The sequence below is a fragment of the Dendrobates tinctorius genome, unplaced genomic scaffold (assembly GCF_039654945.1).
Source record: "Dendrobates tinctorius isolate UK_male_01 unplaced genomic scaffold, ASM3965494v1 ptg000089l, whole genome shotgun sequence".
NCBI lineage: Eukaryota > Metazoa > Chordata > Amphibia > Anura > Dendrobatidae > Dendrobates > Dendrobates tinctorius.
Window position 1 is genome coordinate 5,817,588 of NW_027361757.1, and position 25,443 is coordinate 5,843,030.

The window sequence follows — 25,443 nt, forward strand, 5'->3', positions numbered from 1 at the left end:
AGTGCAAAAGACAGAAGCCACAGGCTTTAGGCATTTCTATTGGATTGGCATGAGAGGGCACATTTAAAAATGTGGGCAGGAATGTCACATGTCTGTGAGTAGGAAAACTGTGAAAGCTGATGATAAACCACCACTGCATCTCAATGTGAGTCGACGTCCATAAGAAATGGAAGCCATTGATCATCTGAGGCTAGAGCCCGGCCAGCAGGACAGGGCATAGCTATGTCTTAACCATCATCTATCAGTTCACCAAATTTGTAGTGGCAGTCCCAGGGAAGGATTTGACAGCCCAGACTACACAGCGGAGGAGCAGGGAGAGGTAAATATTGCAAATGCTGGGGCCCTGCCCCAGCAAGGGGGGCCCACTCGTGGGCGTCGGTACTGGCACTGGCCCCTCATAGTACGCCGATGTGTCTGACGGCGGATGTGCACCCCCACCGTCAGAGACACTTGATTGCACTATGAGGGACCCTGTGCCAGTGCCAGCGCCCAAGAGTCGGCCCACCCACCTGTCCAGGGCAATGGCACTCGCACGGTTGCGTGCGCTAGGTGGTGACCCCGGCCATGGGGGGGAGGCAGCCCAGTTAGGGAAGTTTAAAAAATGGCATATGTTGATGTTGGACATTCAGCAGCTGCAAATGGAGAAATTGGAGAAGTCCGAGGAAGAGGAGGACAAAAGCGAGCCATTTTTCTGGCAACCTATGTGTCATCAGGGGAAGGTATGACAAAATCCTTTGAAACCCATGCATGGTTCATTTTAATGAAGGTTAGATCATCAACATTTTGGGTCGACAGACGGGTCCTTTTTTCTGTCAGGATTGATCCAGCAGCACTGAAGACTCGTTCAGATAACACACTAGCAGCAGGGCAAGCGAGCTCCTGTAAGGCATATTGTGCCAATTCAGGCCAGGCGTCCAGTTTAGAGGTCCAATAGTCAAAGGGGAATGACCTGTGAGGGAGAACATCGATATGGCATGAGAAGTAGTTTGTAACCATAGTTGACAACTGCTGTCTCCTGTCACATTCAATCGATGCAGTATTACCAGTCGTGTAAGCGGGACTTGAAAAATCAGTCCACAACATGGTCATGAAACCCCTGTCTCCAACGCCACTTCTAATGTGTGCACCACGAACACGTCTTCCATGTTGCCCCCTACGGCTCGATGGAGAACCATCACCGCTGCTGTGTGCTGGGAATGCCTCAAACAAACGGTTTACCAGAGTTGCTTGTTTGTTAGCCAATATTAAGTCAAGGTTCTCCTGTGGCATGATGTTTTGGAATTTGCCTTTATAGCGTGGATCCAGGGTCATCATCGTTCATCATTTTGGCAATGCGGGGGGTCCCTTTTTAGGATCTGCAAGGCATAATCTGACATGTGGGCCAATGTTCCAGGTGTCAATGATGCACTGCGAGTGCTGGGTGGAGGAGCACTTTCTGGCAAATCCACATCCCTCCAGTCACGCACAAACCCTGTACCAGACCTTGTCATGCCAACATTTTCTCTTGCCCCACGAGAAGCATCCTCCTCCCCTAAATAATCATCCCCATCATGATCCTCCTCCTCCTCTTCCTCTTCTTCCTCCACCTCGTCCAGGAGAGGTCCCGGAGCAGACAATGGCTGACTGTCATCAAGGCTTCCCTCCTCCTCTTCCTCATCCTCCTCGGATGCAGAAGCCTGCTCCTTAATGTGCTTCAAAGTTTGCATGAGCAGACTCATAAGTGGGATGCTCATGCTTATGATGGCATTGTCTGCGCTTACCAGTCGTGTGCATTCCTCAAAACACTGAAGGACTTTACAGAGGTCTTTCGGCTTCGACCACTGCACAGCCGACAACTCCATGCCTGCCCTCAAAGTGCCTCGCCGTGTATCCTCCCACAAATGCATTACAGCCTGCCTCTGTTCGCACAGCCTCTCAACCATGTGCAGGGTGGAGTTCCACCTTGTTGCAACGTCGATAATTAGGTGGTGCTTGGGAAGTTGGAGCAATCGCTGCAGCTTCTGCATACGACTGGAGTGTACGAGTGACCGACGAATGTCTTCGGACCTTCTGGAGCAGGCCTGTTAACTCCAGATAATTATTAAGGAAGCAATGCACCACCAGGTTCAAGGTGTGAGCCAGGCAAGGTATGTGTCGGAGTTTTGAAAGGGCTATGGCTGCCACAAAATTCTGGCCGTTATCACTAACTACCTTGCCTGCCTCAAGATGTAGACTGCCCAGCTATGACTCAGTTTGTCGATGCAAGTAGTCGGCCAGTACCTCCGCGGTGAGTTTGTTGCCCAAACACATCATCTTCAACACAGCCTGCTGACGCTTACCACTAGCTGTTCGATAGTGGGACACCAAGTGTGCAACACTGGCAGCTGCGGATGGAGTGCTCGTGCGCTCTGTGGACGAGCTTTCGCTTCTGGAGGAGGAGGAGGGTCGAACGCCTACAGCCAACTGTTTCCTATACCGTGGGCTAGGCAGCACTGTCCCACCGCCGCTGTCCCCTGTGGACCCTGCATCCACCACATTAACCCAGTGAGCAGTGATGGACACGTAACAGCCCTGGACATGCCTACTGGACCATGCATCTGTTGTGAGGTGCACCTTTCCACTCACTGATTGCTTGAGTGCATGGACAATGCGGTCTTTCACATGAAGGTGGAGGGCTGGGATGGCTTTGCGAGAAAAGAAGTGCTGACTGGGTAGGTCATAGAGTGGTACTGCGTAGGCTATGAGTTCGCGGAAAGCTTCGCTTTCAACCAACCGGTAGGGCATCATCTCTAACGAGATTAGTTTGGCAATGTGGGCATTCAAACCCAGTGAACGCGGATGAGAGGATGAGTACTTTCTTGTCCTACTCATAGTCTCTGGTAGGGTGAGCTGGACTTGAGAGCTACATATGGTGGAACTAGCGGTGGACATGGCAGACTGAGAGAGGGTTGATGATGGTGATGGAGTTGGTGTTCTTTCTGATCGCCTAGATTCAGTCTTTCGTAGCAATAACATTGTGATTCCCTGACTGCTTTGGCCTTGCGACGACACCTCAACATTTGCGGCTGGTGGTGTGCTAACCGGTGGGCTTACAGTGGGGGAAACGATGTAGTGTTGCTGACTACCTTCATTGGGAGCAGTTGCACATGTGGTACGTGAGGTTTGGTAGTCCGTCCACGCTTGCAAGTGGTTAAATGTCTAAGCATGCAACTGGTATTCTAATCTCTCAGATTTTTCCCTCGGCTAAAGGTCTTTGCGCACTTCTTACAGATAACCTTTGCTTGATCATTAGGATTTTGTTCAAAAAAGTGCCACACTGCACTCTTCCTACTATGGAAGACATTTTGAGGCCTTGCACGCTATGCTAATTTGACCGTCTGGCCTAGCTGTCCTGCAACTCTTTTGGTTTTTGTAACCCGTTTTTGGACTGCTCCGGGCCTGCCAGATAACAGCTGTTGCGATGTCGATGCCTGCTGCAGATGCTCCTCCTCCTCTTCTGAGCTATTGGCAGTGGCACCCTCTTCCCCCAATGGATGCCAATCTGGGTCAACAACTGGGTCATCCATCACCTCCTCTTCAATGTTATGTGCACCTTCCTCTGTGTCACCATGTAAGGTGGTATAGTATGCGGGAAGGGGCACCTGAGTTTCATCAGGGTCAGATTCTGGCTCAGGACAATGTAGTGCTCTGAGTAAATGTACCAGCAGATAAATCTAGCAGTGACTGTGCATCAGTGCACTCCATGTCAGATTCTTCTTGGACTGCGTAATTCACGATTTGACTTGGTAACCCAGGCATGGTATGTGAAAAGAGCTCCATGGAGTAATCTGTAGTGTGGCCTGCCACATCCTTTACTTTTGGTAGGGGTGAAGGACACAAGGAAAGGTGTGGTTCCTGATCATGAGCCTCCAATGACGACTCAGTGCTTTTATTTTTTAAAGTTCAGTAGAGGAGGCGATAGAGCTGGAGGCAGTGTCAGCATTGTAAGCCAAAACTTGTTCCTGAAGCTCCTGGTTTAAAAGCGGTTTACCTACTCCCAGAAAAGGGAACCTTCGAGGCCTTGTGGAGCCAGACTATGATGCAGGCTCAACACCTCTTGCATTAGGTGCTATTGTGCTTTTGCCACTAGCAGCAGATCCACCACCACCACCAACACCATCATTTCCAGCTGGCAACCCCCACCCACTTCCATGGCCTCTTCCAACACACTTCCTCATTTTTGGGAAAATGAACCCAAAATACCACAAGCAATATGGTACTGTAAAACAAGGTACAAGGTGTATATAGTATTGGGGAGAATTTGAATCTCCCTACAGACTTGAGGACACTGAACTAATATCTCAGGCCCAGTGTAGATTGCACTTCAATATAACAGGCTGAAATTGGATGGTGTATAAAATGTCTATATATGACTGGGGAGAATTTGAATCTCCCTACACACTTGAGGACACTGAACTATTATCTCAGGCCCAGTGTAGATTACACCTCAATATAACAGGCTGAAATTGGATGGTGTATAAAATGTCTATATAGGACGGGGGGGAATTTGAATCTCCCTAGAGATTTTAGCAAGCTGACAATGATGCTCTCAGTCCCAAGTATGGCAGCAGGCAGCCTAATAAGCAGGACTGCTGCACACAAAAGTGTGGAAAAATGAACGCTTGGTAACTGGGCAAAAAAGAGGATGAAAAATATTTTTGCTTTTAAAAAAGCAGTTTGCACAGCAGTGTGAAAACATCAATGCAGCTATCAGGGAGCCTTATAAGGCAGCCTAATAACCAACAGAGCTGATGCACCAAAATATAGCCTCCCCTTGCACTGCACACTAACTGGTGTGTTCAGGGCTGCCACTAGGAATTTCGGGGCCCCATACTGGCAAAATTTTCGGGGCCCCCTTTAGACTCCGCCCAGGCTCCATCCAGCCCCGCCTCCACCACGCGAACTGTCCACAGTCCCACCGCTCTCTCTTGGATAAACTCCACTTCTCACCTATCACACATTAACAGTTCCCATCACCAGGTCACACATATAGCCAGCAGCTTTTGCTTTGGCCAAAAGATTGTTTTAAGTCGCCACCATAACAGGGTAGACACTTTTGGCCAGGCCCTACTCTACTGTAACCTATTAAATATTTGTTAAAATATGCAATACAATTTAGGTATATTTTTATTTATTTTTCAATTTTTTAAAATGACCAATAATATCACATACAAGGAACAAATACCACCGCACCATGTCCAGACGACAACTTACCACCACATACAAGGAACAAATACCGCTACACCATGTCCAGACCACATATTACCACCACATAGTGACCTATAATAAGACATACAAGGAACAAATACCGCCATACCATGACCAGACCACATATTACTACCATAGTGACCGAATAATATCACATACAACGAACAAATACCACCGCACCATGAACAGACCGCAAATTACCACCACAAAGTGACCAAATAATAGAATATACAAGGGACAAATACCACTGCACCACGCCCAGACCACATATTACCACCACATGGAGACTGAATACTACAATACTGACATTAATTAAAAAAACATAATACTATGACCATAAGAGACATTATACACACAAGATCTGTACTTAGTATGCAGTGTCTGTGTACAGGTAATATAGTGATCAATGACATTATACACAGGAGCTCTGTATATAATGTACAGGTAACACAGTGATCACCGGTGACATTATACACAGGACCTCTGTACATAGTGTCAGTGTACAGGTAACACACTAACTCACCAGTGATGTCTCTAGGTGAAGTCCTTCATCTTTGTTTTTCATCTTTCATCCAGCACAGATCGCCATCACGTCTTCCAGCCAGGACTTGTCTCTGCAGGAAATAACACAGTTATCTAGAGCTCCGCTTGCAGAACACATTACTTATTTTTTCCCAACTTCTACATTACACCACATGAAGAAAAAAAGGCGACATAGTATCACTCTACACAGTAACAGGACCGCCCCCCCATTTACAACAGTATCCTCAAGAAAATAAAATACATCACTGCAGTAATAATATCCCTTAATTAGCCTCTATGGTAATAATATCCCCCATCCTGACTCCCGTGTGTCTCATTTTTGGCTTCAGCCATATGTTCTCCCATCCCACCCTCATCAGTATCCATTCTGCCCCATATGATCTCCCTCCTGACCAATCTGTCTAAATCGTATCCATCCTGCCCCATGACCCTGCTCCATCTATCTCCAATCATGCCCCGTGTCTCACATTCTGCCCCCTCCTGTGTCTCACTGTCACATTCTGCCCCCTCCTGTGTCTCACTGTCACATTCTGCCCCCTCCTGTGTCTCACTGTCACATTCTGCCCCCTCCTGTGTCTCACTGTCACATTCTGCCCCCTCCTGTGTCTCACTGTCACAATCTGCCCCCTCCTGTGTCTCACTGTCACATTCTGCCCCCTCCTGTGTCTCACTGTCACATTCTGCCCCCTTCTGTGTCTCACTGTCACATTCTGCCCCCTCCTGTGTCTCACTGTCACATTCTGCCCCCATGTCCAGCATTCTGCCCCAGTGTCTTGCATTCTACCTCCAGCGTCCACCATTCTGCCCCCAGCGTCCAGCATTCTGCCTCAGTCTCCAGCATTCTGCCCCAGTTTCGAGCATTCTGCCCCATGTCCAGAATTCTGCCCCAGCGTCCAGCATTCTTCTGCCCCATGTCCAGCATTCTGCCCCGTCTCACAGTCTGCCCTCATATCCAGCATTCTGCCACCAGCGTCCAGCATTCTGTCCCCAGCGTCCAGCATTCTGCCCCATGTCCATTCTGCCCCCAGTGTCCAGCATTATGCCCCATGTCCAGCATTCTGCCCCCAGTGTCCAGCATTCTGCCCCATGTCCATTCTGCCCCCAGTGTCCAGCATTCTGCCCCATGTCCAGCATTCTGCCCCAGCGTCCAGCATTCTGCCCCATGTCCATTCTGCCCCCAGCATTCTGCCCCATGTCCAGCATTCTGCCCCCAGCGTCCAGCATTCTGCCCCTAGCGTCCAGCATTCTGCCCCCAGCGTCCAGCATTCTGCCCCCAGCATTCTGCCCCCAGCGTCCAACATTCTGCCCCCAGAATTCTGCCCCCAGTGTCCAGCATTCTGCCCCCAGAATTCTGCCCCCAGCGTCCAGCATTCTGCCCCCAGCATTCTGCCCCCAGCGTCCAGCATTCTGCCCCCAGCATCCAGCATTCTGCCCCCAGCATTCTGCCCCAGCGTCCAGCATTCTGCCCCATGTCCATTCTGACCCCAGCATTCCTGCCCCATGTCCAGCATTCTGCCCCCAGCGTCCAGCATTCTGCCCCCCGCATTCTGCCCCCAGCGTCCAGCATTCTGCCTCCAGCATTCTGCCCCCAGCGTCCAGCATTCTGCCCCCAGCATTCTGCCCCCAGCGTCCAGCATTCTGCCCCCAACGTCCAGCATTCTGCCCCCAGCGTCCTGCATTCTGCCCCCAGCATCCAGCATTCTGCCCCCAGCATTCTGCCCCCAGCGTCCAGCATTCTGCCCCAGCGTCCAGCATTCTGCCCCATGTCCATTCTGCCCCCAGCATTCCTGCCCCATGTCCAGCATTCTGCCCCCAGCATTCTGCCCCCAGCGTCCAGCATTCTGCCCCCAGCATTCTGCCCCCAGCATCCAGCATTCTGCCCCCAGAATTCTGCCCCCAGCATCCAGCATTCTGCCCCCAGCATTCTGCCCCCAGCGTCCAGCATTCTGCCCCCAGCATTCTGCCCCCAGCATCCAGCATTCTGCCTCCAGCATTCTGCCCCCAGCATCCAGCATTCTGCCCCCAGCATCCAGCATTCTGCCCCAGGCCCCCTGGATAGCCGCTCTCAAAAAAAAAAAAAAAAAATTCTTCTTACCTTGTTATCTGGCTGTGCTCCAGCGGCGAGGCTCCCTCCCTCTCCTAGTCCCACGTGGCACACTGAATGAGGAAGTGGAGGAGCAGAGCAGTGTGTGACGTCAGGTGAGGGCGGAGCTGTGGCTGGACCATTGTGAAGGGGGGGATTTCGGCGCTGGCTGGACCATGGTGGGGGGGGCCTGCCCGAGGGGCCTGGGGGGCCCGGCAGGCGCCGAGTCTGAATTTAAAATAAAGCTGCAGAAGCCTGTATAAAATGTAGGGGGGCCCCAGCGCAGATCGGGCTGCCAGCATGGTCGGGCCCCCCCTAATCACCGGGCCCCATACACATGTAAGGCCTGTCATGCCCTGATGGCGGCCCTGGGTGTGTTGTACAGGCAAAATCGCTAGCAGAAGCAGTTTTTTGTATCTTCTTCCCTGCCTAATGCTCTCTCTACAGAATCAGCAGCAGCAGCTCTCCCTATTCTGAGATCAGCAGAAGTTAGATGGCTGTCGGCGTGCACGCCCTTTTATAGCCCCTGTGACGCCACACAAAGCAAGCCAATCACTTGCATGCCCTTCTCAAAGATGGTGGTGACCGCTGCCTATGTCATCGCGTTGCCCACAGTGTGCGTCCTCCATCATTGGCTGAAAAAGGGCGCTGGAAGCATCTTTTGAAATGCGACTTTGGCACTCTGGTTGCCGACCTTGTGGCCGACCTCCCGCTATGGTCGGGTTTCGTTTCATGAAACCCGACTTTTGCGAAAGTCGTCGACTTTTGAAATTGACAGACCTGTTTCGCTCAACTCTACTTATCATCCTTAAATGGATTATCCCAAAAAGTTCAATTTGCTAAATTACAATAGGAAAATCATAGCATGAAAGCAAGTAACATTTAATATACTGTAGATATAGATCATTACATAAGGTTATTTTCAGGTTGCTCAGTATTGTAATGCAATATTTAGACATCAGAAAATGGCTTACAGATTAATGATGATATATATATATACAGTGTATATATAGTGTGTATATTTATATATTTTTTTTTTTTTTTTACATGAGTAAATGAATATTTATATCCATGATTAAATTTTCTTTCAGACTTAGAACAAAGAACTTGATATAGAAGATCGTGTACCTATCCTATAAATATCAGTATGTTCAACGCTCAATTGTCTTAAAATTTGAGTTGCTAAATCTTGTGCTGACGTACAACAGAATTAATGAGATGGTTACAAGAATAAAAGAAGAAATAACATCTGAGAAAGTAGAAGCAGTTGAAACAGCAAATGACGGCTTTGAGCCACATTAACATTTGCCTTCAATAAATCACAACTTCTGAAAATTTATTGTTTCCCTATATGCCTTGTGCCAAGTCTGTGTTTATGTAATCTGAAAATATGGTGGAGAAAGAACAAAAAGAGCATACAGATGTGGCTTTTCTGAGGAGAAAGAACCACCAGAAGCATAACATATGTTTACATTGCGAGGAACTGGAATTTTAAAGATTACTCACAAGTATTAGCGACACAAAATAGGTATCTGGTCCCTCAAATTGCATATATGAGCCTGACAGCTAATGATAACATGTAAGCACCTGCTGGGTAGTACAGTTTCCTAAATAAAATATTACATTTTTTCTAATTTTTCAATGGATTATGTGGAAGTCTTCTCAGAGTGGCATAGCAATGATGGGTTTATATATTGTGCAGATGACCTTGGAATGATTCTGGAATGTCCTGAAGAAATACACAGTTCAGAACTGTCAGCGTAGAAATAATCATACTCCATACTCTAGTAAAACAGTATCATTCATTGTTTTAAACAAGAGTTTTCAGTTCAGATCTGGTTAGTAAGCGGAAACGAAAATGATCATTTAAATAGTCAACCTCCATCCTACTGTTCTGTAAGACTGGATCAATTGAACACAAAATCTTTTCATGCTTTAGAATAGTTATAACTTAAAGGGAATCTGTCAGCAGGATTTTCCTATGAAATCTGAGGGAAGATTGATAAAGGGCCTGAGACTTCGATTTTAGCAATGTATCACTTATTAGGCTGTGTGCTATTATTTCAATACAATGAGTGTTTTATCAGCAGGAGATTATCACTAAAACTAAAAATATTACTATTGCGCTTGGAGTCGCCGTAAAATGAATAAAATGGAAAAACAAATATATGAGCCAGTAATGAGTAACCAAATTAGGACAAACAGTATAGTTAGCATGAAAGCAATCATACAAATCCCTTTGGATACTTGATATCTAATGCTAAACGTGGAGCGAACTTGTCTCCTATTGCAGTAGGGGTTAAACTCCAACACAAAACCTGTATGTGGGTAGATGGGAAGAGGAGACCATCTATCCCACGGGAGAGCTGCGCACAGGCCTGGTACACTGGCAACGGTTCATTGATGACGTAATTTTTATTTGGTCACGGGGTCAAAAGGAGCTTGAATATTTTTTAATGGATTTAAATAAAACTGAGTATTTATTAAATTTTTCCTCTACTATTAGCTCCAATACTGTTAATTTTTTAGACCTAACCATCTTTATTGAAGACAATAAAATACAAACACGTACTTTTAAAAAAAACACGGATTCCAATAGCTTTATCCCCATAGACAGTTGCCACCTTCCAAGCTGGCTATTAAACGTACCAAAAAGCCAATTTACTAGGATTCACCGCAATTGTTCAAAATTGCAGGATTTTGACTTGGAAGCAGGTGTTCTCAAAAAACAATTTTTAAAAAAGGGCTATAATGAAGATCTGCTGGAGGAAGCCAAATGTTCAGTAAGAGATAAATCAGTAAAAAGTCTTTTAGGAATTGATTCCTCTGATATGGGTAGTACCATCAGTGAACCTTTACATAAAACTTACGAAGATTTTATTCCCATTATTTCAGAATATAACTCGAATTCCCATATTTTAACTAAAATAGTTAAGAAACACTGGAATTTTTTAAGCGAGGACAAAATTTTGGGAGCAATTATTCCACAAGGCCCAAGATTTGTACAAGAAGGCACGCAATCTTAAGAGCATTACTGCTCCTAGCGTGCCCTCAAACTGTATAAAAAAAAACGTTTTACCTTTTTTGGAAAACCTAAAAGGTTTTTTCCTTGTAGAAATTGTTGTATTTGCCCTCAAACAAAAACTGCCAAACAAACAATTGTGGTAGAAGGCAATAAGGAATATGCTATTGAGGACTGTATTAATTGCGCCACAGAGAGTGTCATTTATATGATAAAATTGGGTAGCCCTCGCACACCCAGGGCAGCGGGGTACTCGGTACCGGGCTGGTGTCAAGGCGGGAATGTGTCACAGCAGCGGTGACCCGGTCCGTGGCCCTGGGCGCTCAATATCAATGGCGGTGATGTTAATGGTGTTTCTATAAATAGTTCGTGACGCCACCCGTGGTGTTTGGCAAGTAAGATGTTAAGCCAACGCTGCATGCAGATCCACTGGGACTGATGGTGTGGTGCAGCAGAGATGGTATAGCTCCCCACAGGTGGAGCTGTAGTCCCAGGGCAGTGTAGGTGCAATGGGTGAGGAGAGGCGCAGAATGGTATGGAGGCTGGTACCCAGGTGTAGTGGTGCTGGAATAACTGGAGGACACCAGAGCATGCGGTTCCAAAGCTTTACTCACTGTTTGCAGTTCACACAACTGCCTGCCTCCATACTGTGTTCTCCAGGTCAGGGCTCCAGCCAACCTCCAGGCAGGATAGGATTCTCCCTTTCACACTCCGCCAACATGTACCTTACTGAACGACTCCTTTAGGTGCGAAGCACTCCAGTACTTAGATACCCTGGAATGCCTCTCTCTAGGTGTTCCTAGTCTTTATTTGTATGACAGACAGCTGTAGCCTGCTTCAGGGACTCCACTCTGCGTCCTGGCATTCTATTCAGTTGCTGTTGTGTCCCAAGTCCATGATGGGAGCAAGGAGTTAGCGGCTCACTACTCCTCCGGTGTCTGTTGCCGGACATAAAGTTCCAATCAACCTCGGGATCGGACCCCGGCCTTTGCGCTCTCTGGACCGCCTTTGCGCTCGCTCTCCCACCGTCCTTCTATTCTCCGTCGTTCCGATCTGCTCTCTCTCTCTCTCTTATGGAAGGTTAGATTATCAATCTTGTCAGTCTCTTTCTCTGGTCTTTCTCGTGCCAGCAGCCCATATCACTGAGACCTGCTGCAGCACGTCCCTCAGACACCCATCTTCTCTCTCCTCTAACCAACTAGCCAATAACTTTCACTCTTCCCACTCTTTTGTATCATCTTACTCCACCTGCCTCCCAGCACATCTCGTGTTATGAACCAGGGTTCCACGAGGGGTGCTCTGCTAACCCCCAGCATAAAGCTGTTAGGTGGCCCCACTGAGCTATCCTGAGTGTGTGGAATGCAGGTGTAGAGCATGGTCAGGAGTTCCCAGCCTACCTGGATGGTGGGGCACTACACCTTAGGAGAAGGTGCAGTACCTCTGTGGCGACTGAAGCCTCAGGGGCGCCACAAAATGTCCCTGCAAAAAAATTTATGTAGGGCGCACTAAACGGCAATTAAAAACAAGGATTAGTGAACACATCCAGAATATAAAAAATAAATTCATGGGCCATCCTCTATCAAGCCATTTTACAAAACATCATGAAGGATCAGTGTCAAACGCGACTGGGTTTAGAACTCGTTCATAAACTGGCACGTAAAGGAGATCATATAAAACTCATGTCCCGTGCCGAATCACGCTGGATTTTTATGCTTGACACTCTCATTCCTAATGGGTTAAACAGCGAAATTGAACTATTTGGTTTCCACTAAGGATCATCCTTTACATCAGTCTACTTAATTATAGCAGGTGTATATATATATATATATATATATATATATAGTGCCAAGATCGCCAGTGGGACCATATCTCTGAGGAAGGAGACAGGAGTCTGAAACGCGTCGGATAGCTTTTTTGGTCCATACCGCGATCCATAGCGTCTGCAGCCCAGCACATCACGTGCCTCTGACATCACGCAGGTCCTGTGCTGATGAGCACAGCGTGACGGCCAGGCACAGCGTTCAGCACGCGCAACTTTTTTTCAGCCTGCATATAGCACTTGCTGCCGCCGGCCAGGGCAGCACCGCTACTGTGACTATTGCAAGCGATAAGGAGAAAGGAATCATTTGTAAATCTAACAGAGGAGTGACATCGATCCTAGAAGGACCTGTGGAACCTGCAACTTGGAATCAGTGGCGGCTTCATTCAAGTCTGTAGCCGCCTACTTCAGCTGTGGCAGCCTTAACCCTTACTACTTTATGAGGTAACTTTGATCCATGTGCAATATCTGTTACTGGGCACCTTGATTTCAGACTAAGCACAATAGTAATATTTTTAATTTTATTGATTTTATTCTGACACCGACGGTGACTGGTTTATCTTACATATGTTGCTGGAGTCCGTATATATACTTGAGCGCCACTGATTGTTTGCATTATTAGGAGATTATCACTGCCTAGACTACAGCTCACCTGCCTGCTGGTCCAGCTCCACCTCCAGCACTGATTAGCAGCTTACTGTCAATGTGCAATGTACATAGAAACCTGTGGTGTGGGCAGGGTTAACTTTCTTAGCTCTGTTACATGCTACTTCTAAAAACTCTACTTATATCACAACTGTTGCATCCAGTAAACTAAGTCATATGTTGTTGGAATCGGTGTCTCTTCCTCTACGTTATGCTGCTGTCAGATGAGGTAGCAAAAACTTGGAGACAGATTCCCTTTAAACTAAGCTTGCTGTAGACTTTAGATAACTTTTGACTTTATCAAATGTTGAATATTTGTATCACATAAAGGAATATCGCTAGGATATGCCATCACTTTATGATCAGTACGGGTCTGACTTCTGGAGCCTCAATCAATTCTGGGCATCAAGTACTGCTGTAATACCAGTTCCTAAACATAGAGATACTGTACAACTCTTTCCACTATATTTCTTCTCTATGTATGTTTTACTATTAGTTAACAAACCCTGGTACAAAATGCTATGATCTGAAACAGATCTTAGCGGGAAATGGTCACATCTAAAAATTATATTCAACTAATTTCAACTTCTGTATCACTAAAGTCCGGCCTAAAGATGTTTTCTTTTAAAGCATTTGTATGAACATTTTATTTTCTTTACTATACACATTACTATATAAAATATTATAAAAAAATTTCCAAAGCACATATGGCAAAATGAACATCCTTTCCAAATTACCAAGGTTTTCCACTTTGTAATATAGTAGTCTCACCACAATCAGTTTGTGCAGATATTTCTTTTTTTCATTCCCACAGTTTGATACATGGATTCATTAACAATCAATCCCATAATTTATATGAGTACAATTATATTTCAGAGTATACTTCACTATCATCTGTTCATATCAAAACTGAAAAGAACTCTTCAACATGTCGCAGATTAATTTCTCGTGAAATCTGACATCAGAGAAGACCTAACAGACTGGCAAATATGAAATTGTTTGTAGATACCGTCAACATTGAGACCATTTTGCTGTGTAATATACAGTACAGGCATAGTTTAAATGGGTAGACAAAGTGTCTAGACGTGTCAGAGAAATGGATAGTATCGTGAAACACAGTCATCAGATCATCTAAGGAACCTTCATGAGAAAAGTCAATAGCAAAAATAGGCAACACATTTAAGCAGATATTGCCTGTGGTACTCACGGTGGATTGTTGCACTGTCTGCCACGGGAACGCACTCCTCCTCCACATGTTCGAGAACATGATCCAAATCTTGACCATGAGCTCCACCCTCCATCCTGACTGTAAGATTGCTCTGGTGACTTCCATATGCAATGACCTTTAAAGCACCACTATAAAAGCAAGAGTGAGATATAGTATCCATCAACATTTTGATATAAGCCATCATTCTATTTTATACTCATAATTATTTAAATATGATAGGAAACCCTATGTAAGGTTCTTTATTTTTTCTTACATACAGGGGCATGTTGAAGTTTAGACACTCCTGGTCAAAAGTACCGTTATTGTGAATAGCTAAGCAAGTAAAAGATTAAATGATCTCTAAAAGACCAAACGTTACAGATGACACATTTCCTTTGTATTTTTGGCAAAAAAAATTGTCATTTTTTACAAATAAAAAATTATAATAAGGAAAATGGGCTGATGCAAAAGCTTTGCCACCCTATGAGATTTGTGTACTTAGATAACGTTGACAAAGGTTTCAGACCTTAATTAACCTATTAGGGTTATGGCTTGTGCACTATCATTGTTGGAAAAGGCCAGATGATGCAAATTTCTCAGCTTTATAAAAACTCAGCATCCTTTAACCTTATGCCAAAAACAGCAGCCATAAGTTCTTCTAAGCAGCTGCCTAGCACTCTGAAAATGAAAATGGTGGTGCCCAAAAAAGCAAGAAATGGCTATAAAAAGATAGCAAAGTGTTTTCAAATTCCTGTTTCCTAAGTTTGAAATGTAATGAAGAAATGACAGTTAAGAGGAGCAGTGGAGGTCAAGATGAGGTCTGGAAGACCAAGCAAAATTTCAGTGAGAGCTGCTCGTAGGATTGCTAGAGAGGCATATCAGAACCTCAGCTTGACTTCAAAAGACCTTCAGAAAGATTCTGGAGTTGTGGTACATTTTTCTACTATTCAGAGACACCTGCACAATATCACCTTCAAGGAAGAGTCATCAGAAGAAAACCTCTCCTGGGTCAAGTTACACCAGGTCTCTGGTTTTCACCAAATAAGTCTTCACCAAATTACTGTGATCAAATACTTCTACTAGTGTTTTGTCTGTCCAGGAAAAACGTGCTTCTGGCACACTTCTCATGCAGATGCAATCTGTGCAGTTTTGTTCTTGTTGTTGGCTTATGTTCTTTGAGGTCAATAGTGAGGTCTTGTGATGACATTTTAGGGTTCTTAAACACTTTTCACTGCATCTCTCAATCTACTTTTAGGCTGGACTTGCTAAATGAACTGGCCTAAAAAATGGCAATTGCTTGAAATCTTCTGAACTCCTGTACATCATGTTGCAGAGAATGGAATTATTAATTCCAAGAGATTTAGGATCTTTTTAAAGGAGAATTCCCATGCCATACGTGTAAAGTAGGAGTTACCCTTACTTCTGGCACTTACACATTTTTAGAAAAAAGGTGTCCCATTCACCATTTCTATGTGGACACTGTGCCCACTTTATTGAATAAAGAGGTGGCCATGTTTGCAAGTAGCCATCTCCAGTCAAGTCTATATAAGTCATGAAGCGTGTCAAGCACTACAGTGAGAATAGGGCTATCTATTAAAGAGAACGTGACAACTGATACATACTGCGCAATCTGAGGCAGCATATATCAGGCACTAGCTGTATAAACTCAGCCAGGTATGTTCAAAAAGCAGGGGACCGAGACCGCGCTGTATACTAGTCAGATAGGAGGTTTCCAGGTGGCTTCTCCCTGACTGCTGCCTTGAATTGACGGGTGTCTGCTTAAATGTGCATATAGGCATAGACCTGTCAAACATACTTGGCTGACATCATACAGCCAGTGTCTCATACATGTTGCCGACAGATTGGACAGCATGTATCAGCTGTCAGGTTCACTTTAAGGCAGTGCTGTCATCTCAGCACAGGTTTACATAGATTTTATTTCATTGTGCCAATTAATATTTTTGTTTGAATCTAAGAGGATCAATGAAATGATTTAACTATAACCAATTAACCCCACTCTTGATAGATTGTTCAAAGTAAGATGCAGACTTACAAAATCAAAAATATGTCAAATCAGCAGCAAATTGTAGAAATGTTGTTGTTAAGAATAAGTACCTTTCCAGGAGAACATTCAGTTCCATCAAGAGGGGGGCCCTTTTTCGTTTTGCAGAAATAGGGATTATCTGGGTGACTGCACCACAGCTGCTTGCAAGGGTCAAAAGTCCTAAACTGTGAGAACAAACATTAACCTTTCCATAGGTTTAATCACCAAAAGGCTAAATTCAACAGAGAAGAACAAGTCATGACATTCATAAAACAGAACACATAATATAAGCTCGTATGCTTTCATGTGCTTTGAAAATTATTGATAAAAGGTTATGTAATAGTGATGAGTGAGCATGCTCAGATAATGTGATATCCATCATGCTCGTGTACTAATCGAGTATTTTCGGCGTGCTCAAAAAAATGTTCAAGTCGCTGCGGCTGCACGTCTTGCGTATGTCCGACAGCCGCAACACATGCAGGAATTGCCTAACAAACAGGCGATCCCTGCATGTGTTGTGGCTGTCGAACAGCTGAGAGACATGCAAGCATGGGGACTCAAGCATTTTTTTCGAGCACGCCAAAAATACTCGATTAGGAAATGAGCATGGTTGCATAACACCTTATCCGAGCTTGCTCGCTCATCACTGTTAAGCAATTTTAATGAACCTTTATGTGGTGCATGCTGCTGTGCATGTCCCACCAACAGCAGAGTTAGCTTTCACTTGATTTTCTGAAAAAATATCTCAAACACATAAATTTAGATGAAGACTTCTAAGGGTGTGTGTGTGCTCATGCTGCGGATTCTGCTGCGGATTGATCCGTGCGGATTTAGCAAAATCCACAGGTAAATCCGAAGGTCAAAAGACTTGCTGTTTATCTGCGGATTAGCCTGCGGTTTTGCCCTGCGGTTTATCACCTCTACAATGGAGGAGATGGTAAACCACAGTGAAATCCGCAGAAAGAATTGACATGACAATTCTTTCTGCGGATTACAAACCGCAGCAAATCCGTGCGGAAAAATCCGCACCGTCTGCGCTGAGGTTTCCATTTCCCATAGGATATAATGGTACTGCACACCACAGCAGAAACTGCTGCAGATCCGCAGGACCAAAACTGCTGCAGATCCGCAGCAGAATCCGCAGCGAGTACACACACCCTAAATCTTTTTCTGATTCGTCCTCATCAGACAGAACAGGAAGAATTGCAGAATGTGCAAATTAAAAAAAAAAACACCTTAAGGCTATGTGCCCACGATGCGATTTTTAAGCATTTTTGCTGCGATTTTCGGCACGAAAACGTTTAAAAATTGTGTACAAAACGCCTCCATGCATTCCTATGGCATTCCGCACATGCTGTGCTAATGCTGCGCTTTTTTCCACGGCGGAAACGCATCGCGGAAAAAATCGCAGCATTCTTTTGTGCGGAATCGCAAAGAATTGCCGCGATTCCGCACCCATAGGAATGCATGAGAATCGCTTACTTCCCGCATGTGGCTATGCCCACCATGCGGGAAGTTAAGCATCTCATGTGCGGTTGGTACCCACGGTGTGGAGGAGAGGAGACTGTCCTCCAGGCCCTGGGTACCATACCCCTGTAAAAAAAAGAATAAAAAATAAAAAATCGGGGTATATTTACCTTCCGACGTCCTGCGCTGCCATCCCGGCCTAAGCGTTCCCAGTAATGCCTTGCGGCAAGGTCCTGTGATGACGTAGTCTCGCGTGATTCTAGCGGTCTCGCGAGATCGCTATAGTAACGCGAGACCAACGTCATCACAGGTCTCGCAAGGCATTACTGGGAACGCTGTGGCCCGGGATGGCAGCGCAGGACGTCGGAAGGTAAATATACCCCGATTTTTTATTTTTTTTATCATTTTTAACATTTTATCTTTTACTATTGAGGCCGCATAGGCGGCCTCAATAGTAAAAAGCTGCTCACACTTGTCGAACACTATGTTTGATGAGTGTGACCAACCTGTCAATCACTTTCCAAGCGATGCTTCAAATCGCTTGGAAAGTGCTTGAGAAAATCGCGGCAAAATTGCGAACAGAATCGCGGTAAAATCGCGGTGAAATCGCACGGAAAAAAGCGCGCGATTTCTGGGAAGGAGTCCGGTTTTTAGTGTGCGTTTTAAAACGCTACGTGGGCCCATAGCCTGAAACTTATCTTTAATATATTATATGACATAATAAACTCAACAAATATAGCAAAATATAACTTTTGTCAAAACTGCACCCCCAGCAGCAGCTCACCAACAACTGACGTGAGATCAGATAAATTGTGTCTTTTATGGTTTTACATACAATAGTAGGTTTTCAAGTAAAACATTTACATTTACATCGAAAAACAATATCTGCAAACTGAATGATAACTGAAAAGGAACCTGTCACCCCCCCCCCCCGGCAGTGTTCTAGTTTCACTCCCTAAATATACACAGCAGTGACTGAAACTGTAACGCTGCCGGGGGGAATAAAGTTAATTTTCTCCCCTTTGCATACAGCTAAGTGCAAGTGCCATGCAGATTAATAACGCTGTTATCCTACAGATTAACCCCATATCTACAGGTTAATAGCGTTTTTTCCTGGTGACAGGTTTCCTTTATCATGTGCCTTTTTCTGCAAATAGAGCCACTCCTGTTCATGGTCAGTGAATGGAATTTCTATTCAAGGCTCTGTTTTTTGTTTTTTTTTAAAGTAGTCTTTTTTTTCAAATCTCAAAGAACCCTTTTATCTTCTTCAGTATAAGAAATAAAGCATAAATCAACAACCTTTTTGCAATCTCAAAAATTATTAAGGTAAGGGAAAAGTCTCACAAGAAGGTTCTTGGTAATCTAAACTGTTCCAGTTTAAAGGAAATTTTAATCTATAGATTGGACAACAATCCATAAGCTTCACCTACACTACACAATTAGAATGAATGTTCCTAGGAACGCTCGTTCATGATAATCGTGCAGTGTAAACAGGCTGCCGATCACATGCTATACAAGTAAAATGCTCGTTGGTCATGTGAAATGATGTTTTGGCTTGGTTAAAAGATAATTATTATCGTCTGCCACACAACATCCTGTGTAAATAGGACAGGTTTTAGATCAATGGAAGTCTATGCACACAGAGCGATCTATTGCTGATCACTCTGTGCACATTCAAAGAGTGTTCTGCCCATCTAAACATGTATACAAGTACAAACTGAAAATAAGCAGTCAGGAGGTATAACCCACCATTAAACTATAAAAAGGTATAAAAGTTTATCAACACATTATAAGGGGCAATGAGCAACATCAAGAATCATTAATCCTTGTTAAACCTACGCGATTCAAACTCAAATCAACCATTTCAAAACCTTGGCTAAGAATGGTTGAGTTCGAAATGAGTAGGTTTAACAACGGTTAGACTGTTCTGATGTTTCTCGTTGTTCATTATAATGCCGGTTAATCTATTCTGGGCCACCTTTAACCTGTGGTAAATCTGCCAAAGATATTACATATCCTTACGTGTAGCCACAGTAATAGTATTATCTACAACTGAGTCTACGAACTCTTATGTATTGGCTCTATAGATAGTGTTCATGTGATACTCACAGCAGTGCACATCTTGTAACCCACTCCAAAGTCAAATCTGCATTGTTCATCCATAGAGTAGTTAATTCCTGGTAATTCTGGGAGCTTTGGCCATTTATGTTCAAAGGGATCATCCAGGAGGCAGTCGTAGGAACTAAAACAGAACAGAACAGGCAGAACATTGCTGGTAAATTACTGATGGCGCAGAATGTGGTTGCAATTAGTCAATTCCATGATAGTCCAGTCAAAATACGAAAAAAAGATCCTTTACCCTGAACAAATTCCAAGAAAGCGTTTTTTTTTTTTTTTTTGGTAGTATTACATGTAGGGAAAAACACACTAAGTTTACCAAGATAGGGTTACCACAAAGGGTCCAAATGTGACGTCAAAGAATATGGCTGCCAAAGCTGTAAAATGTTAAATGCGACTTTCCTTTCAGTGTCTATCATATTTCTTTTACAATTACTACTATTATTATATTTATTATTTAACAATTTATTTATCTTCTTTTACAGAGCTGAGAATGATGGAAAGTCAAGAAACTTGCCCCTTATGCAGCCATGAAGTAGAAGATGACAGAGAAAGAGTGGTGATTGGTGCGAAAGGAGCTGAAGGGATCAATAAAGCCAGTGTTGAGAGGGGCGTTAGCACTGTGGTAGCTGCTGGAGCAGTGGGGCACAAGAGATGTCGTATGAACTACATAAACAAGAAGCAAATAGACTTGCATAAGAAAGCTACTTCCGTTCATCGTTCACCTGCCAAGAGAGGTACACGGGTGTCTACTGGATCATATGATAGCACGACGCAGTGCTTGTTCTGTGGACATGAAGTGGTGAAGACAAGATCTAGTAGTGATTTCGATGACTATAGCTTTGTTAAAATGGATGGATTTGTAAGGTCCATCTTAACACATTGCAAACAGCGTAATGATGACTGGGCAATTACCATTCAAGGGAGAATCACGTATTTTGGGAAGGACTTACATGCTGCAGACTGTCTGTATCATCGTTCATGTGACATTAACTTTCGGACAAATTACGGAATTCCTATGCGTCATGGTGGTGGATCTACTACAAAGAAACCGCGGAAGGTAGGGAGGCCGATGAACATGGACCAAGAGTAAGCGTTCTTGAGAATGTGTGCATTTCTCGAGGACAATGATGAAGAGCAACTGACTGTCACAGATCTTTCAAAGAAAATGACGGAGTATCTTGTAGAAGGAGACAGTGCTGCCTATAGTAATAAATGGCTGAGGTATAGGCTGGAGGAGAGGTATGGCGATTCGCTATTCATAGCAGAGTGTGAAGGGTTGCCTAACATTGTAACGTTCTGTGAAAAGACCAGAATAATCCTGAGGGACTATTTCCGTAGTCAGGAAATGGATGAAGAAGCCCAGAAGAGAGCCATCATAGAGACTGTGGCAAAACTAATCAAGAGCGATATCAAGTCTAAGATCCCATCTTCAACCGATGAATATCCGAAGACTTCTTCGCTTGAATGTCAGTCTGCCTTAGATTATCTCCCCCTGAGTTTGCTTTGCTTGCTTGAAACCCTCTTTCTTGGAAAGGACATTCACAGGAAGGTCGCAAGCATTGGACAATCAGTTGTTCAGGCTGTACGTCCCAGGGCTGTAGTAGCTCCATTGCAACTTGGGTTAGCAGTCCAGCTCCATCATCATTTCAGGTCTCGATTTCTTGTAGACAGTCTCTCGGCCATGGGATATTGTTCATCATATTCGGAAGTTCAGCGATTCAAGGAAAACGCTGCCGCTTCTGTTGGCCAGGATGTACTCGGTGGTACCATAGACAGACTGTATAAGGCACTACTGTTCACTGCGGACAATGTTGATCATAATATTATCATGTTAGATGGGAAGGGGACTTTCCACGGCATGGGGATGGTAGCTACTGTGACTCCAGGAAGGAAGGTCAGTCGCACTGTTCTCAGACGGAAGACTGCGGACTTGGAGATAGTTGAACAAAGCAGAGTTGATGTAAGGGAATACCGTTTCGCAAAACACACTCGCCAAAACATAAAATTCAAGCCCTTGCCATTTCTCGATGCCATTGACCATCGTGTTGATGTATTGTGGGAGATGTCTTTACGCTTCAAACAGCCTACACCGAGCTGGAATGGAATGATGCACATGCTACATAAAGACTGTGATCATCCGGGGTCATCTTCAGTAATCTTCCTGCCCATCATTGACATGTATTCCGGAGACAAGTCATGCATCTTCTCTACTCTTGAGTATCTGTGCAGCCTTGCTGATAAACACCGATCCGCTGCAGTTGTTACATTCGATCAGCCACTCTACTGGTAAGCGTCAGAAATCAAACATGAGGTGCCTGAAGACAGCCCGGTTCGAGATGTTGTCCTGATGCTCGGGAGCTTGCACACATTGATGAATCTTATGGGTGCCATAGGAACGTTGATGGATGGGAGTGAAATCAAAGAGATCTTGGGAACAATTTACGGTGACAATGCTGTGCAACACATCAAGACTGGAAAGGTAGTTCAGCGTGCAGTTCGTGGTCATCTCCTCCTTGAACAGTGTCTTTCTCAGCAAGTTGCAGACAAAGTACTTTGCGACCATCCCTGTTTTGCAGACCTGTTGCAAGAACTTGAGCAGTTGTATGCTCGGACACTGACAGGGGAGAGTGACTTGAATTCGGTCATCACTTCTACCTGCCTTAGTGAAATTGTCCACCTCTTGTCCACCAAAAGAAACGGATTATCCGCTCACTCTCGCACCAGTAAACTATGGCTGAATTACCAACAGATGGTTGGAATTGCAAGGGAGCTTATTGAGGCCGATCGTACAGGATCCTGGCTGATGTACCTTCATGCTGTAGCCGAATGTTTGCCCATTCTTGCAGCTGCTGGGCATGGGAACTATGTGAAGGCTGCCTACCTTTACCTCCAGTCTATGACCACTCTGGAAGATGATATGCCATCAGTCTTCCATAGATTTATGAATGGCTTGCATGTTGTAAGGCGGACTGATCAGTACTGGGCAGGCCTGGGTTGCGACCTAGTCATCGAGCAAGCTCTGATGCGCTCCCTAAAAACTGCAGGAGGACTCACCAGAGGAAGTGGAATGTCCGAACATCAAAGGGCCTTGTGGACTCTGTCTGTGCCAGTGTCCTCTGTAACGGACAGGGAAGGACAATGTCCGAGAGTGGACCCTCTGGGTCGCGGATCTGGAGCCCCTGGGTCGAGCGCGCCAGGTGATGACCGACCCCTATACAGGGATCGTTAGGGGCAAAACCGCAGAGGACAGAACCGTGACAGCTGGTGCCAGGAGGGACGGCTCGGGGACACGGAGCGACAGCGCAACCAAGATTACTGGACAGAGCAGGGTTATAGGATGAGGAGGCGGCAGGCTGCCGCTACTAGTGGGGACACAGGAGGAGGCACAGGAGCAGAGGGAGTGCACACTAGGAGGAAACAGATGGAAGAACAAGGACGGTTGCATACGAGACCTAGGGAGCGGGGAGAGGGAGAGACAAGGAGGAGGCGAGACAGAACTGAGACTAACAGGGGAACGGCAAGAGGACCTAAACTAGATCCCTAACACGACAGAGGGGGCCAGAACAGAGTGTAAGGCAACACACTATCCTCAGGCATCCGCTCTACGGAGAGAACGCCTGAAATATCATAGGACCCGGAAGTGGGCGGTACGCACCGCCCTCAGTGCCGCCCACCGCTGACAGAAGAGAGAGCGCTGGCGCTCGCCCGCGACCTAAGGAGGGGGCGCAGGGACGTTGGAGGACGAAGGGCCGGGTAAGAAATCTCGCTGCGGTGGGAGCGCCGGCGGGGGGCGGCAACAGCACAGCCGCGAGCGCCACAGTACCCCCCCTTTACATCCTCCCTTTCTGAGATTGGCCAGAAATCTTTTCAAAATAAGGGGGGCGTTGATGTTTTCTCGAGGCTCCCAGGACCTCTCCTCAGGACCAAACCCCTTCCAATCAATAAGAAAGAGGGATCTCCCCCTGACCTTTTTCATGGCTAAAATGTCCCTTATTTCAAAGATGTCATCCGAGCCAACAGGCGAAGGAGGGGCAATGGAGGCTGGTTGGAACCGATTCAGAACTACAGGTTTCAGGAGCGAGATATGAAAGGCGTTGGGGACCCGGAGTGAAGCCAGCAATTTCAGTTTATAAGCCACCTCATTGATGCGTTTTAGCACCTCGAAGGGACCGATGTAACGAGGACTCAACTTATAGGAAGGAACTTTCAAGCGGATGTGCTTGGTCGAGAGCCAGACCTTGTTGCCAGGATGGTACGGAGGAAGGTCCCTTCGTCTTTTGTCGCATGTTTCTTGATTCGAGCACTGGCATTCACGAGGGACTCTCTGGTCTCCCTCTAAATCTTAGAAAATTCTATGGCGAGAGCATCTGCTGCCGGAACTCCTGATCACGTGATAAAGGGCAGTGGAACCCCCGGATTGCGACCAGAGACCACAAAGAACGGAGATTTGGTGGTCGACTCACTGGGGTGGTTGTTATGGGCGAATTCTGCCCAAGGTAGAAGTGAGACCCAGTTGTCCTGATGAGCGTTGGAAAAGTGACGCAGATAGGTTGTCAGGACCTGATTTATCCGTTCCACTTGCCCGTTGGTCTGTGGATGTACCCATAAGTCGGCAGAGAGCCCTCCAGAAGCGAGACGTAAACTGAACCCCACGATCAGACACAATCCGTAGGGGGCGACCATGTAACCTGAAGATCTGGTGGATGAAGATCTCGGTCAATTTCGGAGCTGACGGCAATCCGGCCAGGGGGACAAAATGAGCCATCTTGGAGAAGCGGTCCGCTACTACTAAGATGGTGGTGCAACCGGCTGAGCGAGGCAAGTCATTCACGAAATCCATAGCAATTTGCTGCCATGGAGCCTCCGGAACAGGCAACGGATGGAGAAGGCCGGAGGGAAGGGTCCTTGGGACCTTGTTCCGAGCACAGGTTGTGCAAGAAGCAACGTAATCCACCACGTCTTGGCGGAGGGTGGCCCACCAGTAATAACGAGCGAGGAGCGAGAGGGTCTTCTTGGTCCCGACGTGCCCAGCAACCTTGGAGGAGTGCCCCCAGCGTAACACCTCCAGACGCTTATTCCGAGGCACGAAGGTCTTGCCTGGTGGAGGAGCAGAAAAGTTCACCGGGGCCACCGTGATCATCTTGGTAGGCTCGATAATATATGATGGACCCTCGTCCTCCTCAGGCGACTGTAAGGACCTGGAGAGTGCATCCGCCTTGACGTTCTTATCGCCGGGCCGGAAGTGCAGCTTGAAATCAAACTGAGA

The 25,443-nt window shown here is 45.7% G+C and overlaps 1 protein-coding gene across 1 annotated transcript in view; it reads right to left on the reverse strand.

Moving 5' to 3' along the window:
* ADAMTS14 (ADAM metallopeptidase with thrombospondin type 1 motif 14) overlaps window positions 1–25,443 on the reverse strand; it is a 296,983-nt gene that overhangs the window by 85,580 nt on the left and 185,960 nt on the right. Inside the window, exons 9-11 of the mRNA XM_073585783.1 lie at window positions 20,166–20,298; window positions 16,661–16,774; window positions 14,546–14,694 (exon numbers count right to left, since the gene is read on the reverse strand). Coding sequence (XP_073441884.1) covers window positions 14,546–14,694; window positions 16,661–16,774; window positions 20,166–20,298 — 396 coding nt within the window. The remainder of the gene's footprint in view (window positions 1–14,545; window positions 14,695–16,660; window positions 16,775–20,165; window positions 20,299–25,443) is intronic.